The sequence below is a fragment of the Phoxinus phoxinus genome, assembly GCF_949152265.1.
Source record: "Phoxinus phoxinus genome assembly, chromosome: 10".
Classification (NCBI taxonomy): Eukaryota; Metazoa; Chordata; class Actinopteri; order Cypriniformes; family Leuciscidae; genus Phoxinus; species Phoxinus phoxinus.
The window spans coordinates 25944864-25961132 of record NC_136885.1 but is presented as its reverse complement, the minus strand read 5'-3'; the positions used below and the strand labels follow the sequence as shown (position 1 = coordinate 25961132).

The 16269-nt window shown below is 36.7% G+C and overlaps 2 protein-coding genes across 3 annotated transcripts in view; both read left to right on the top strand.

Annotated features, from left to right (window-relative positions):
* hivep3b (HIVEP zinc finger 3b) overlaps positions 1–5019 on the top strand; it is an 80766-nt gene extending 75747 nt beyond the window's left edge. For both annotated transcript variants that reach the window (XM_079625530.1, XM_079625529.1), the window contains exons 6-7: positions 1090–1685; positions 3295–5019. In XM_079625530.1, the coding sequence (XP_079481656.1) occupies positions 1090–1685; positions 3295–4059 (1361 nt within the window). In that variant the 3' untranslated portion in view covers positions 4060–5019. The remainder of the gene's footprint in view (positions 1–1089; positions 1686–3294) is intronic.
* Positions 5020–10921: 5902 nt separating this feature from the next.
* Positions 10922–15559, top strand: LOC307005670 (uncharacterized protein; the record flags this gene model as incomplete). Its single annotated transcript, XM_079626040.1, has 4 exons — positions 10922–11100; positions 11463–11576; positions 13980–14159; positions 14282–15559. Coding segments are annotated over 4 exons (534 nt in total), but the record flags the coding sequence as incomplete, so codon positions are not given.
* Between the last annotated feature and the right edge of the window lie 710 nt (positions 15560–16269).

Below are 16269 nucleotides of genomic sequence, written 5' to 3'. Positions count from 1 at the left end.
TGTTTTTTATTATTAATTTTATCTTTGCTTCATTGGTGCAAAAGTGATGTCAACCTTTCAGTGTACTTTTCCGACTTCAGCCAATGAAAATAGTTTGCCATAAAGAGAAGCAAGACTGACCTCCAGTTTATCGTGTTTATATAAAACCAGACGTTCAGAATCTCTCTCTCTCTCTTTTTCTTGACATTTCTCATTCTTACTGCATCTAAGAGCTCCAAGGACATTTCACTCAGCCGCACTCCATTCACGAGATTTCAAATGTAGCTGATGAATGAAACGCAATTCAAAACATAATGATATATATAGCTTTTCTAGGGGATAATATATAATTATGTACAGTTTACGAGAGGAGACCGGGGCTAGTTGTCACATGAGGTAGTTGTCACAAGTAGCTGTGACAACTACCATTTGTCTGTAGCAACAGACAATTGTCAACTGTATAATGATGTATTGTGTTCTCGGGGTTAAGGGAATTTTTCATAAATGTCAAGTTGGGAAAAGTTGCCGCTTGCCTTTTTAAATGTTTAATATTACCGTTCAAAAGTTTGGGGTCAGTAAGATTTTTTTAAAAATAAAAAGTAATCAATACCTTTTTTCAGTAAGGTTGTATTTAATTGCTCAAAGGTAACTTTAAAGACATTTACAATGTTTTATAAAAGATTTCCATTTCAAAGAAATGTTTTTTTTTTCCACAAAAATATTAAGCAGCACGACTGGTTTCAACTTTAAAAAGAAATGTTTCAAATCCACATATTAGAAGGATCTCTGAAGGATCATGTAACACTAAAGACTGAAATAATGGCTGCTGAAATCATAGGAATAAATTACACATTAAAATATTTAACTATATTACTTAATTTTTACTGTATTGTCTTTTAAATCATACAAATGGCAAACTTTTGAACGGTGATGTACATGTCTATACAAAAATTAATTTAAAACATGAATCTACCCTTAAAAATATTCACTGGATTAAAATTTGTGACCGCTAGCCCCGGTCTCCCCTTTAGTTCATTTTTGAGTTTGTATCTAGTTATTTTTTTGTGTTGACTCCTTTGCTATATGAACACATCCATTTCTGTCCAACAGGGGGCAGCGAGGAGCAAGTGTGTGATTCAGAAGACCAGGAGGGGCACCAATTCTCTGATGTTGAAGATTCTGAAGCAGAAGATGATGAGGATGAGGAAGAGGAGTTTTCTTCCCACGATGAACCATCTTCAGCCTGTTCCACTGATACTCGTCAATCCTTAGGTGACCTCTCTGAAAGTGGCCGAGGCTCACAGACTGAGCCCTCTGACCCTAAAGCAAAAGAGGAATACTCTTCGCCCCACAGGCCTTGGCCTGGCATGCGAGCCGCGTCTCCAGGCAGCAAGAGGGCGTTGTTTTCTCGCAAGGGCTGGGAGGTTTCCCCGAGGACCTTCTCCCCTGGCAGTGAGGGCTCTCCTCTTAGAAGCCTTTCTCCCAGGCTTGAACTGTCCTCACCTAGCCGCCATCTCTCTCCCTCCCCAGAGAGGGGCCCGTCACCCATCAGAGCCCTCTCCCCTCTGCGGCCAGTATCTCCTGCGCGGTACAGGAGTGCCAGAGCTCTATGCTCTCTTACGCCTCTAAAGCCCCAGCATCGACCGCACAGCTCACCCGCAGGGCTCCTTTGGGAGCCTGGCTCACCAGCTACTGAGGGTCTAAAGGTGGGTAAAGTGACAGGTTTAAACAAGGCCATGAATTTTTTTTTCAATCCTGACTCAATGGAAAAAAAAACGTGCCTGTGGCGATATTTCTGCAAAATAGTATTATATTGCTACTTGCACATTCTTCGACACTTTCAAAGTGGAATGTCCGATGAGTGCACTAAAAAAAAGCACATTTTTTTCAGAAACAGATGAGCATGAATGTGGCCACATTTTATTATGTTGGTTCTAATTATTGCGGCAGTTAGGAAATTAAACGTCAGTGCTCTGTCCTGTGTGAAAATGATGTGCTATGTTACTAAACCTTACCAAACAAAGGCAAACTTAAGATAAAAGAACAATTTTTCCAGAAACAGATTAACATGAATGTGGCACCATTTTATCACGTTGGTTCAGTTGTACGTATCGCGGAAGTTCGGAAATGAAAGAATGAAGAAAATAGCGTGGCACCTACTATACGTAACTAAACCCTACCTAGCAAAGGCAAACGTAAGATATAAACGCATTTGCTAAACCATCCATGCCATTTTAGCTTTGAGCTCATTTAGTCTTTGAGCTCTGTTATTGTGACTTGGGTTTCACGGGACTCGTACCAGTGTTCCTTATCCCAAGTACAAGCTGAGCTACAGAGCAAGTTTCAGAAAAGTCAGAAAATACATACATATGTAGCTAGTTATGTTATGCAAACATTAAAATGTATAAGTTTAGAAATCATGCACTATGGTAAAAGTGTTTGAGGTCATAACATACAGTATGTTGTGCAAGAGGCTGCATTAAAATAAGTGTATTAATCGATAATTCTGTGAAAATTAATGAAAGATGGTGTTTTACTGCCACTAGTATACATTTTCACTGGTAATGCATTGGTTGTATTGAATATGTTATAGGTAGTACTGTATATGCTTTTGGAGGACAAAAATGTACGTAGAGGCACGGTTTTTCAATAGGCATATCTTTTTTTTTCTTTAGCTTAAGAATGGCAGTGTTAGTGAGTTGTTCTGTTTGTTGACAGAAGTTTTTTTTTATTTTGTCAAGAACAACAAAAAGAAAATTATGATGATAATTGTCTCCCGCTGATTTAAAGCTGTTCAATTAAATGTATAGCCTATACTGTTGTGGAAATCTAATATATAAAAAATACGTTTTTAAACCGTTTTTAAAGAAGAATAAAAATAAATTAATCTGGTCCAACCCAGTCAAAATGTTTAAGTTATGTTGTAAATGCGTTCTTTCCATAACTGCACTACTGTACAGTACATGAACGCACAGAAAATGAATATTTGAAACAAAGAATTCCCCACATTGCATTACTCTTTCACAATAGTGTACTCATAATGTTATTTCAGATGTTCCCGTTTTCAACAAGGACTTATGTTAAATGTTGATATTAAAAGTTTCTATGAAATATTTTAATCTTTTGTTTAATTTGACATATTCTCGTCACTAAAAACGTATTTTTGTAGACTAAAATTAGATGCCATTTTAGAATAAAACTTAATATGACATGACAAAATATGAATAAAAAGACAAAAACTATGACAAAAGCAGTGTAAAAATGAACTGTCATTGAGAATGGAAGTTTGATGCAATGCCATGTCTCCCCCTACAGGACAAGCCTGCTACTCGACCAACTCTACAGGAGCGTATGCCCCCAGATCCTATCCTGCTCTCCCCATCCCTACGCTTCTCTCCAAGCGAGCCTTTCCCTCTCACTCCTTTGACACCACGGACAGTGGACCGCATGTTTAGCCACCTTCCTTTACACTCCCAAGATCAAGCCCGCATGCCCTATCACATGATTCCCATTGGGGGCATCCAAATGGTGCAGCTTAGACCCCGTTCACGCCCTAAACTGGAACGAGTGTCATCCTCCACCCCTTCGCCCACCTCTCCCAAAGAGGACTCCCCTTTTTCTCTCTCCAGGAGGGATTATCCATGGATCTCGCTTCCAGAAACCAGTCTGCAAAGAACTCTGGCGGACAGCAGGACAAAAAGCCAAGATGAGGGAGCCAATCGGTCTGACCTGTCTTGCCCCAGTACAAGCTCGACGTTACCCAAACTCCCCCCTTTACAGCAAGGTGTAGGGGAGCAACTGACTACAATGGTCAGAAAGCAATATGGCGACTTGAGCTCCGCCACAAAGACTCGCACCTTCGGTCCCGAAACATCCAGAAAAGCTGCGGCACACAGCGATGAAGGAGCCGAGAGGATCTCGCAGGGGGACGGAGCGAGTTCCTCGCGTGAAACCAGACAGCTGCGCGAAACAGAAAAGCCTATAGCGGCGCCACTCAGGGGACGTGGCTCTTTTTCAGAAGGATGTTCAGGATCTGCCAGCGCTCCTCAGAGCCAGGAAGGCGATCCAGATAGCACTTAAAAGCATCTGTGCACAATGGTGAAATGCTTTCTACTGCTAATACTACTATTGTTTTGTTTTGTAATGCGCTTATTTTTTATATACAACATTTTCAATACTATTGGTAACTTGGTAAATGTTTGTTCTGCAATATTCAAGATTGTAATATGATGCACTTTTTTTTCTTGGAAAAAATATTTCTGTAAATCGATTACGTCTGTCCTTCCTGTATCTTAATTGACATTGCAATCTTAATATATCTATTTGAATATGTATATGTAAAAAAAAAAAAAAAAAAAAAAAAAAAAATCTTGTACTTGTAAAACATTAAGTGTAGATATGAATACATTTCTAAGTGACCAAGATGAAAACTTAAAACGAGAGTAATTCCAATATTTCATCTCTTTTGTCCAGTATTGCGCAAATTCTAGTGATGTGTGCCTTTTTCTGTCCAGATTTACTGCTTGAAGTGTCAAAGATGAAAGGCTGTGAATTCTTTTTATGAATATAGATTTTTGTTTTTGTTTCAAATGATCTGGTATTTGAAGAAGCGGGAAGATTTTCTTTGTATATGAGGGTAACAAGACAAGAGACGGGGGGGTTTCGGTGAAGAGCCTTGCAGGGAAATTGCACTGAAGTCATATTTTTTTATAATACAAGTGATTAAATGATTAGATAAATTGTCTCTGTACAGATAGAAAGTCTATGGTCCATATTTATTGCCATGTGAAAATATGAAAAATGCCTATGTTTTGTTTACTTTAGTTTTCAAAGGGATTTCTATTGTCATTTTTATTATTCTTTACACTTATTTTTTTGTTAATAGTTACTTTTTTTAGTTATGACCTCAAGACTTGAAATTAATAAACTGGACAGGCTTTCAGTGAAGTCGGTCAATAGCCGAGGTTCAAGATGGACCAAATGCCCTCCAAATTTGTCACAGAGATTTTGCATTTCTGAACCAATAAAGGTACACCAGGAATTACTAAACCTGCTTATGATGGTGTCCAGTGTTTTGCGCCCAGCAGATGGTGCAGTCTGTCTTTTCGTATGACTTTCATTCGTGTTTTCTAGTTATCCCACAGGGACCTGAGCAGGTGGACTTATGTGAGCTGTGTGGGAGGCATTCATGTCCTGTTAAAAACATGTTTTATAGTTTCCGGGAGAAAAAAAATAGCTGTGTTGACTGAGTCCATTTTCTGGGATTCCTCAAGAATTTCTATTCCCAAGCACAAAATATTTGAGCCTGATACGTGGCAGATCATCTGTTCCATTTCCTAAAAGCAGTTTGTCCAAAGCTAATTCAAAAGTGTCAAGATTTTTTTTAGTTCAATATTCTTAAGACTTTAATACTTGCTTTGTGTCTGTGACAGCCCTTGAAGCTATTCTCTCATTTCATCAAATGCTTTATCAAAAATTATTCCGGTAATGTGTTGTTGGCATAAACATAGGACAAAAGAAATAAAGTGAAATATTTAGTCATTTACATGTAATTATATGTAGCCCAATTTTATATAGTAAAACGCTTAACAATAAGGTGTCATTAGTTAATGTTAGTTAATGCATTAACTTGCAATAAGCAATACATTATTTACAATATTTATTCATCTTTGTTAGTGTTAGTTAATAAAAATACAACTCTTCAATTTTAGTTCAGGTCCATTAAATAATGTTAACATACAACTTTTGATTTTAATAATGTGTTAGTAAATGTTGAAATCAAAAATAAATAAGATTAATAAATGTTTTAGAAGCATTTGTCATTGTAAGTGTGTTAACTAATGTGGATGTAATGTAAGTAGTGTTACCATGAAATGATATGTATATCATTCATATTATTAATTAATATATATAGTCAACAATATTTTAATAGACTGTTTATTTAGTAAAACACATTTTTGCTAATGATAAATGGTGATGAGTATTTACTGAGGATCAGATAATGAACCAGCAATGTTCTAGGAATTTTTCTGTCTCCCAACCTAATGTTCAATCCGGTTTTCTCAATTGAGAAATGCAATGGAAACAATGATCTTGAGCTCAGTGAAATAATGCCTTTGTGTAACTGTCATGCTCGCGTCATAATACAAAAATGTAATTAGTACAATCATAAATCGATGGAAATCTACAAGTTAAATGGGTCAAATGATTAAAATTTGTATCTGGTTCAACCCCGGTGCAGTTAGTGCCATCCCAGAATCTTTATTGACATTACCGCTATAACTTTCTCTTGAATACAATCTGGACTAAACATTAACCTGTCCCACTAAATGATGCATGGCACAACACTTTTCAGTCTCTGTAGCGACAGCCTGTCTGACACACAGGGTTATCTTTATGTAACACTAGAGGATATAGGCACAACGTGCAGGTGTGGTTCTTACACAAGTTTTTAATAATTTTAGTGTTTCATAAAAGTTCCTTATAGCCTATATAGAAAAACTGCTTTGTTTGCAAATGTATTTATTTTGACTATAATTATCAAAAGACTGTTATATATATGTGTGTGTGTGTGTGTGTGTGTGTGTGTGTGTGTGTGTGTGTGTATGCATGCATGTATGTATGAAGTATAACAGCAGAATGCATTTATATGCACACACACACACACGTACATATATATATATACACACACACATGTGTGTGTGTGTGTGTGTGTGTGTGTGTGTGTGTGTGTGTGTGTACTGTATACAACCAAGAAACATGAGGAATCGTCTTGAAGGTAAAATAGTCAGTATCGTTTACGGAGGGAGTTTGGGAATGGAAAGTGTAGAACCGAGCTAAATGTGCATGAACAGGTCGAAGGGTTGAGAAAGACTGTAATTAAAGATAAACAAAGGTGTTTATGGGAGGAGGGGACAAAGACACTCTTACAGCATTTAAGTGCTAATAATACTACACCTCCCTCCGTACTGCCAGTCTGCTGTGCTTGTGTGTGTTTATGAGGGAGTACCTGCTGTTTTCAGGTTCATTTGCTTCTACTTTTTCAATAAAACAGATTATTTGGTAGCATGAACGCACTGAACAGGAAGTTCAAGTGCAAATGGATTTTTGAATCAATAAATGTTTTTATTTGGTTTCATGTGAAGCAGGATCAATAGCTTTGACATAAAATATGATTGTACATTAGATATCACTTTTTATTTTGTTATTACAATTGTACGTCAGTGAGCCTATACGTTCTGACGTACAACCCAGAAGCGCTGCGCTGTTACACTACGTGAACTCGCTCAGAGGTCCACACAGAAGAAAATGAATAGTTGAATAAAGTCGTTATTTTTGTTGTTTTATTTGCGCACAAAAATTATTCTCGTCGCTTGTTGATAAACTTAAGGTTGAGCCACTGTTGTCACTTGGACAATTTTAACTATATCTTTACTAACTTCTGGGATGGCAAATATCGATTTCCTAGCAGAAGGAGTGAGCCGTGTTCCGAAGATGAAGTCCGAAGAGTAATTACTGATAGAATTTTCATTTTTGGGTGAACTAACCCTTTAATGCCTAACTGTATATTATCAAGCTCATTACATGGCTACTTTTGATTTGAGATTAAATTGATTACATGAGAAGAAAAAGACTGAAAAATGCTCTGAGAGACATTAAACTATAGCACACCTAAGAAATCCCTTTAGCTGTCATTATAATGTTTCAAATATATATATTTTTTAACAATTTGAGTTCATAAATAATATTTGACTGCAATACCGTGACTGGCCAATCCCAATCATGTATTCCAAAGAGCTGTGCGCTAAAATGTTCATATTCTGTGTTAAGCGCTCTTGCTTAGTTCTTCAAGGATGGTAAAGAAGCTAAAAATGTAACAAGTGTTCACTCCGCTCCACTCCTCTGAGCAGCTCTCTGATGAACATGAGCTGAAGGAAGAGAGTGGAAAGAACCTGATAGGATTTGGGAGGGATGAGCACATTTCCTCTGTCTGTGGAATGCAGAAGAATGTGTTCTATCACTCTGCAGTGACTTCCTCCACAATGTTGCACATTCTTTCATCCATGCAGAAGATATGATTTGGTAGCGCTGCCGCTGAGAAGAAAAATTTCAGCATATGTCTGCTAAAGCTTATTTCTTGCTCATAAATAACATATGAAAGCCAAAAAAAGTATGCATGGGGGGAAAAAAAGTGACCCAAGTTTTTAAGTCCAATTTCAGGACTATCAACTATAAAAGTTGTACGATTCGATACAAAATATTTGCAGTTCATAAAACATTTCCATCTGAGTGTGGGATAATTTGCAATCTGTACGTCCAGCACTGATTAATTCCATAAGATTTCCATATTGATATTACTATCAGCACTGGGACTTTTCTATGCAGCGATGAGAGAAGTGCTTCAGCAAACTCGCATCTCTGTTTTATGATACAAATGATAAAACATGCTAATCAAAGTATGTGGTGAGATGATGTTATGATGCATTTGCATCAGCCACAATGACTGGTGACTCTCCATACACATGTGCTGGAAAAAGGGCTGTCAATGGACAATGTGAGCACATCCCACGCTAGGGGGCTGCATTTGCAAACTCGGTCCGATACCTGCGAGGCTCTGTGCCCCATGTCTTATCTTTGCACGGGTCACGGCAAACCATCAAGGAAACCCAACAGCTCATGATGAATATTGCTCATCCTCAGTTCCCGTAAGGCAGATTTCTTTGACAGTGTAGTGGCACTCAATTGTTTTTAAGTTCAACATTTATGGTTATTCATACAATGGGATGTAGCTTAGTGAGTTAAAGAGGGGGACACAAATATACATATTTATATTATTATGACTATCCAGGACAATTATTATTTCAGTTAACTAAAACTAACAGTTTTGTTACTTGAAAAAAAAAAAAAAAAAAAAAAAGCTAACTTAAAATATAGCAAAAACTTATTTAATTAATTATTATTTTCATTTGTTTACACTTGAGGTAAAATAAAACAAAAACTGAAATAAAAATGAATAAAAACTATATAGACATAACAAAACGAATAAAGGTGACAAACACACAATATAATATATATAATTTTATTAAAATTATCATTTCAAATAAGAAAGCCTTACATTTTCTTTTTATTTATTCATTTGGCAGATGCTTGTATCAAATTTGTCTTACTGCACTTTCAATTTTTATAAAAAATTTATTCAGTTTTATCAGACCATGCATTCCCTGGTAATGGCCCTTAATTAACTTTAATATTATATATTGTTGTCAATGTTATTTTAGCATCATTGAGATACTTTAAGAGTTTTTATAATAATTGTTTTAACTTTCATTGCAGTTTTAGTCATTTTGTTGTGTGTGTGTCTGTTTTTGTCATTTTTATTGTCTATACAGTTTTTATACATTTTCATTTTTATTTTAGTACCTCAAGTTTAAACAAATGAAAATGATAATTAAGTGAATACGTTTAAGTTTTGCTATATTTGATTTCAGTTAGATTTTATTTATTTTATTTTTCAAGTGACAAAAATGTTAGTTTTAACTGTAATAATAATTTGAGTTGGAATTGTATAAATATCACAAGTGGCTTAAGTGAATGATTTATACCACAATGGAATATAGGCTGATTCATAAATGTACTGTATCTCTTTTTTTTTAAATCAAAAGTGCCACAGCAGCTATTTAATATTTGAATTAAATGTATTGGTTAGTGCTGGCCCTATGCAGCAACACAAAATAATCAAATGAATTTTGAATTATGTTTTCATATCTGTGACTAATTTGTGTAATCAGTAACAAATAGTGACCAGAGGGAACAGGAAGCTAATTTCCACCCTGTCTACCCACACCTGGACCTCACAGACAGGAGATACCCACCAGAACGTTCATTCTTTCCATGGGACACTGTCTTTCCCTGCAAAGTGCATGCAACAGAAGTCATGCAAAGCAGCAAATCTGCTGATATACTCTGTGACATCTCTTTTCCTTCACCCCTAAGTCCCATTAGTTGGCTTAGATCCACATTGTTTAATTCTAGGCAAGAAAGATTTTTTTTTACTCTCAATCATTATTGTCTTGGACCTCGGGTCTGTTCCTCCCAAACAATCCAGTGACCCCGCTGGCCGAGGAGGCAGCAGAGATTCTTGTGTGCAGTAGCAAGGGTGCAAAGACAAGCTGGAGTTGTGTAACACATGTGGGGGTGGTGCATACCATGCACTATAAGTACGGGACAGGACGGTTCAACATTAGACAAGCACCTGCAGCAGAGTGAGATCTATGGAATTGCTTTGTATTGTATTATTTGTATTGAAACGTATGTGCAACATGGAATCAAGAATTAATCTGATCTTCATTGTTACCTTGTGCACAACTCTTCATGAAGGTAAAACATTTTTGTGTTTGTAAATTAGTGATTGTTTAAATATACATTTAAATAAGTCTGTGTTCAATTCTAAATTGATTGACTTGATTATAAACCTGTAAGTTAGAAATGTTAAGTATTTTCCAATACCTTTATTTTCATTCTCAGAAAAAAAATCTTTAGGTTTGTACATTTATTTTGACTGTTAATAAACATTTAAACTCAAAAAATGTTGCACCTAATAAAATGACAACATAATAGAAATGATAGTGAATTCAGTTCTGATTATTATTTTAAACATATGTCTAACAATATGCCGAACACAGTCAGGGGCTCGTATTCATTTTGTACTAATCAGTCATCTCAGCATTGACATTTGAACTTTAAAATTGCCCTCTACTAATTAAGATCAAACGTCTGAGACCTTGTTCATTATTACATAAGATAACGGAGACCAGTGGGAATAGAGGTATAAACCAAAATCATAAAAGTAATAATGACATGTGGTGAGGCTCATCATTTATCTGAGACTCAACCATAGTCTGTGCTGGAGCTTTTTGGCCCAGAATGATTATGGCATGTTTGATGGACTGCAATATATTCCTTTTCTATAGGCTGGGGGTTGCCTCTAGTGTCCCAGACTGACCCGAGCGACCCGTCTGAAACCCATAGGGTCAGGAGCAAACGCTGCTCCTGCAACAACCAGCTGGACTCCGAATGCCATTATTTCTGCCATCTGGACATCATCTGGGTGAACACGCCAAGGTGAGTGCTCACCTATGCACGGGTCAACCTGCGTAAACCATATGTAGGTAAACCACAAAGGAAGTTCAACCAATGCAAAGACACTTTAGAGGATCCGATGTGTGAAAAGAAACATCATGGGCATATGAATACATATCTGGTCCAGTAGGTCAGTGCACCTTTGTGACTTGAGAATGCTTTTATATACTGTAGTTCAGAAATATTCACTTTTCAGCAATTGAGCGTTTTATTGCTTTTTATCTAGAATACTTTTGACACTGGTTGCATTCTCATGCTTAAAACAGTACAAAGTCCCATTGTGGTTTATTCCTTTCTGATGAGTTAATCAATGACTGGATGCTCTCTGGGTGTCTCCTCCACAGTAAGACCTCTGTGTATGGATTGGGCAGTCCGTTGGCTCGCCGCCGTAGGTCTACAGGCCGCTGCTTCTGCGCCAACCCTGCAGATCGGACATGCAACAGCTTCTGCCACTACAGGTAAACCCCATCTCACGTCTGCATAACGTGAAGTCAAGCAATGTCCACATTACTTATTTTTGTGCAAAAAGAGGGTGTGCTCTTTTAGGGTGCGGAGTTGTCATTAGGGTGTGAGGTGATACCAGACAAACACAGTTGGAGAATCCAGATGATATGACAAGTGAAGTGTTTTTGAATTGGAGTTACTAAGATACAGAGTTTCATCTAATGAATCAGCGTTTTAGTTAAGGCTTTCAGGCTATGACCACTATTTGAACTCGCAAGAAAAAAGTTTGTCATCATGACAGGCAGTCATGATGACAAACCCTGAGCAGTCTTATCCATTATCAGCTTTTAACCACTGTAATGTCTTCATAAACTATGCAGTTGTGTTGTTGTAATCTGTTGATATGACAACCAGATAGAAGATAGATTGATCTTGCCACAAAAAAAAACGTAACTACTTTCTTATTGATTGCTAAGAAAACTATCTAAAACCAGCTGGTAACTAGTCTGATCTCCCAGCGTGGTCAGCTGGGCTAGCAGGCTGGGTTTAGGGGGTTTGACCAATTTGTACCTGTCAGGCTGGGACTAGCTAAAACCAGCTGAACATCACCTTGGCCTTGGCTGAGAAACCTACTGTAAGAACAACCAACCAGCGTAGGACAGTAGCCATGTTTCCATTACCGTTCAAATTGGCCAAATTTAAATTGAAAATTGAAAATACGCTCAATGGAAACACGTCAATTTCGCCAAAACTCCCATTTATCGCAAAAAAAGTTTTTACGCTCGCATGAAGTGGTTTTTCAGGCAATTCGAAAAAGAAATATTTCGCAAAACTGCAATGGAAACAGTTTTTGCGCATTTACAGTCATCTGATGTAGATGACGCGGTGTGTTTGGACATAATACGAGACAGAGTTGTTTATTAAATTCATAAAAGACAAAAGAATTCTAAACCTCAAAGAAATGCCACAATCAAGAGCTTGAAGCAGAAATGAGTGAGAAACACCTCATATGTGCTGCTCACAGTATACGGGTCTTTTATAAGTATAAGTATAACTTAGCTACCATTAATGCTTGGATAACACGCCTACGTCTCCTTCCGTTAATAATAATAATAATGTCTAGTGCGGTTGCTGTGATATATAAACCTACCAACGTCCGTTGCCATGATTTTTTAAATGACTTATCGTGAGAGGAAAAAACAACGTTTTAGTCGCATAACATCGGTTAATGGAAACGCCGTAATTTCGCAATAGTTTTGCATCGATATTTAGAAAAAATCACAAAAGTTTTGCGCAAATCTGTAATAGAAACAGATAGTTCTTTTTACATTTATCGTCTTCGGTGTGAACAGGTCTACTAAAAATATAAATGCTGTTTGATTTTCAATGGCAATTTCAGCAGTTTTCATAATAGGATTTTTTTTTTGTGTACATTAAAAAAAGAGACTTTTCCCAAAAGTAACGATGTAGCGTTAATTTTACACAATGTTTTGTTATTGTCATGTTGTATTGCACACATAACTTTGTTGCCGAGCGAACTGAGGAAATTTTGTAAATGGTCAAATAGCATTGGAAAGTCTTGGTTAAATGAATTTACCTCTTAAAAGGTTAGTTTACCCACAAATACAAGTTCAGTCATTAATTACTCACCCCGTACCAAACCCGTAAGACTTTTGTTAATCTTCGGAACACAAATGAAAATACTTTAATGAAATCTGAGAGCTTTTCTGTCTCTCCATTGACAGCCTACACAATTACCCCTTTCAAAGCCCAGAAATATAGTAAAGACATCATAAAAGTAATTCATATGACTCCACTGGTTTAAGCTCAATTTTATAAAACGACACGAGTGCTTTCTTTGTGCAAGGACCAACATACCACTTTATTTACGAAATATGAATCTCCAATGTGGATTTTTTAACTAATGTCTTCTGGGTTTGGAACGACATGTGGGTGAGTTGTTAATGACAGAAATTTTTATTTTTGGGAGAACCAACCCTTTTAAGTAGCTATCTTCAGTATTGCTACCAAATACAGACTAAATGATTAGAGAAGCCCAGTATGTCACCAGAGAGAGAGAGAGGTCTGTCATTTCACCGGAAGATCAAGAAAAAAATGTACGGATGAATTGTTCACTATAAGATCTTTAAGATGCATTTAGAAAATATATAGAATGAATTTCCATTTAATGTCACATCACATTGCACAAGTTTGTAGCTTGTTGTATAGCTAAATATTTTAAAGGTTAGAATGTAACTTGTGATTAGCTTGTAGCTACGGTTTGAAGTAGCTTCCTCAACACTTTTAAAATGGATTTATTAGCCATTATAGCAGTCATCGAAAACAATCCAGTTTTTATTTTGATGCCTTTACAGCAAATAATGTATTTTGACAAATTTTGTGTACATTTCTCTAAGCTCTGAAAACCCTACCATCATGCTGGAGCACCCATCTGAACCTGTGCATGAAAAACAGGAAACACCCAAATCAGATCACCTGACCAGCCAAAATAACTCTGAAAATGCTAGTCCTGGAGTTCTGGTTTTAGGGAAGTCTTCCTCCCTTGGGGCTCGGTCAGATGTCATAACCTTCCTTAGGTAAGGCCACATTGCATTTGCAAATCATGTAATTCATGTTTACACACCTTATTCTTTGAAAGAGCTGTGAGTGTGTCCTCATTAGCAGCATTACTTACAGCAAATTCATCTCGACTTTTCAGGAACCTGGTTAGGGCTAGAGCGAGGGCCATGGGAAATACATCCAAACCTGGCTACAGATGAAGCCCTTACCTGGAGGAGAGATAGGAGTGCGAGCACTTGAACAAAAGTTGACCCTTGTGCAACCTGGGGCAGCAGAACAAATATACGCTGCGATCTGGAAGCGCTGTTCCTCGTGGACAGTACTGTGGAAACAGAGCCTTTGAAGCATGTTTAAGACAGAATAGGAGAGATGAAGGCTTGTGAGATGTGAAGGAGATCTTTGTCAGTTGAGGGAAAGTCAGACCTGAATACTGGGACTGCACAAAAGAGGGTTAGGTGTTATTGACAGCCCTGTAATGCAAACATGATGTTAGCTAAGTAGCTATGCTAAAGCTATCTGACAGGATCATAGCAAGTCCAAAACACCAAGTTTGAACAGTCAGAGATAAAAGAGACAGGCAGAGTGCTAATTCAAATTTAGTTGGAAGGGCACAGAATGTGAAAAACTGCAGTAGGCCTACTTCTATTTATCTGTACAATTGGAGCTGATCATATATATCAATATATATATATAATATATTAAATATATATACTATTTTAGGATAGACAAAAGATTACCTATCTATGAGTTAAATATTTACCTGAGACAACCAATAGTTTCAAATTTAGTGTCATGCCAAAATGGGTTTTTACAACATACAGCACATGGGTTTTTAAACACCCAACCCATTCAGGAGCAATTAAGTTGGTATGTTATCAACAAAAATATATGGGGGTGTGATAAGTAATTTTCCTTTTACTTGGCCAGGTTGGATAATGCTTGTTGTTAATGCTGGTGGCACAGCCATGCAAATCTTAGCTGGTGAAAATGGTTGACCTGTAGTCTTTTTGGTTAAGCTGATTGCTCACAGAAGTCTTGGTAAAAAGAAAAAGAAAAAAAAGAGCATTTTAAAAAGAGCAAGCTTACATTCCATGCAGGGAACCAACATGCAAATTACAACATTGGTCAACAGCAATACTTGTGTTACCTGCAAGGAGCTTTTTTAAAGTCGACATAATTTTTACATAAGATTTTACATGCAATTTTTCTGGGAATACCGCATATAAATGTTGACCCCTTTGTATGGACTGTGCACTTGTTTTCACATCCATCCACATTTAACAGTTATGTTGTTCAAGTTATGTTGTTCAATCTGTTGTTATGAACACAAGATAGACAATAGATTTAAACTTGCCAAAAAAAAAAATCCTGGAATACTTTCCTATTTATTGAATAGCACTGGAACACTTTAGAGATCTAACAATGTAGTTTACACAAGATGTATGAACTGTATGATTAATTTTGTGCTATTAAATGTAATAATTTATATTATTTATCATTATAAGTTACAGTACTCAATTAGCTAAGAATAGAGATTCATCTATGTATATCAGCAACATATGGTTTTGTTACAATATTATGATGAAATATATATATATTCCATAAGTGATCATGTATTTATTCTATTTCAAATATACTCTGAATTGTTTTCTGATATGACCTATCAAATTTGTTGTTAGCAAATAATGCTAATTTTAAAATACCTGTTATTATTATATTTGTGTTCTGTCCCTAATTCTGTGTCCTACTGAACTCTCTGGAACTCTCTGTAACCCTGCAGTCTTGTTTTCTGTTTCACCAGCATGAGTTGGACATTATCAGATAATTTATGAGAATAAAGAAAGTTAAAACATCCTTGGCATTATCTCTTGCATACGTAGGTTCATTTAATTGTCCTGGATCACTGCCTATTCTTCAGTTGACAAAAGATCTTGGCATGAAAACTCAAAGGGTGTGTACATGGTTGAAAATTAATTAGTTTGAACACATTGACATGTTGTTGTGATGTGAAAGATAGACTCCTGTGGAACAGGTGAATTAGGCAGGAAGCTTACAGGCGCATGGGAAAGAAACAGTGTAGACAATAGCAATGCGAGAACAGTCCTGGTTTCCATCTTCCTGTCATGA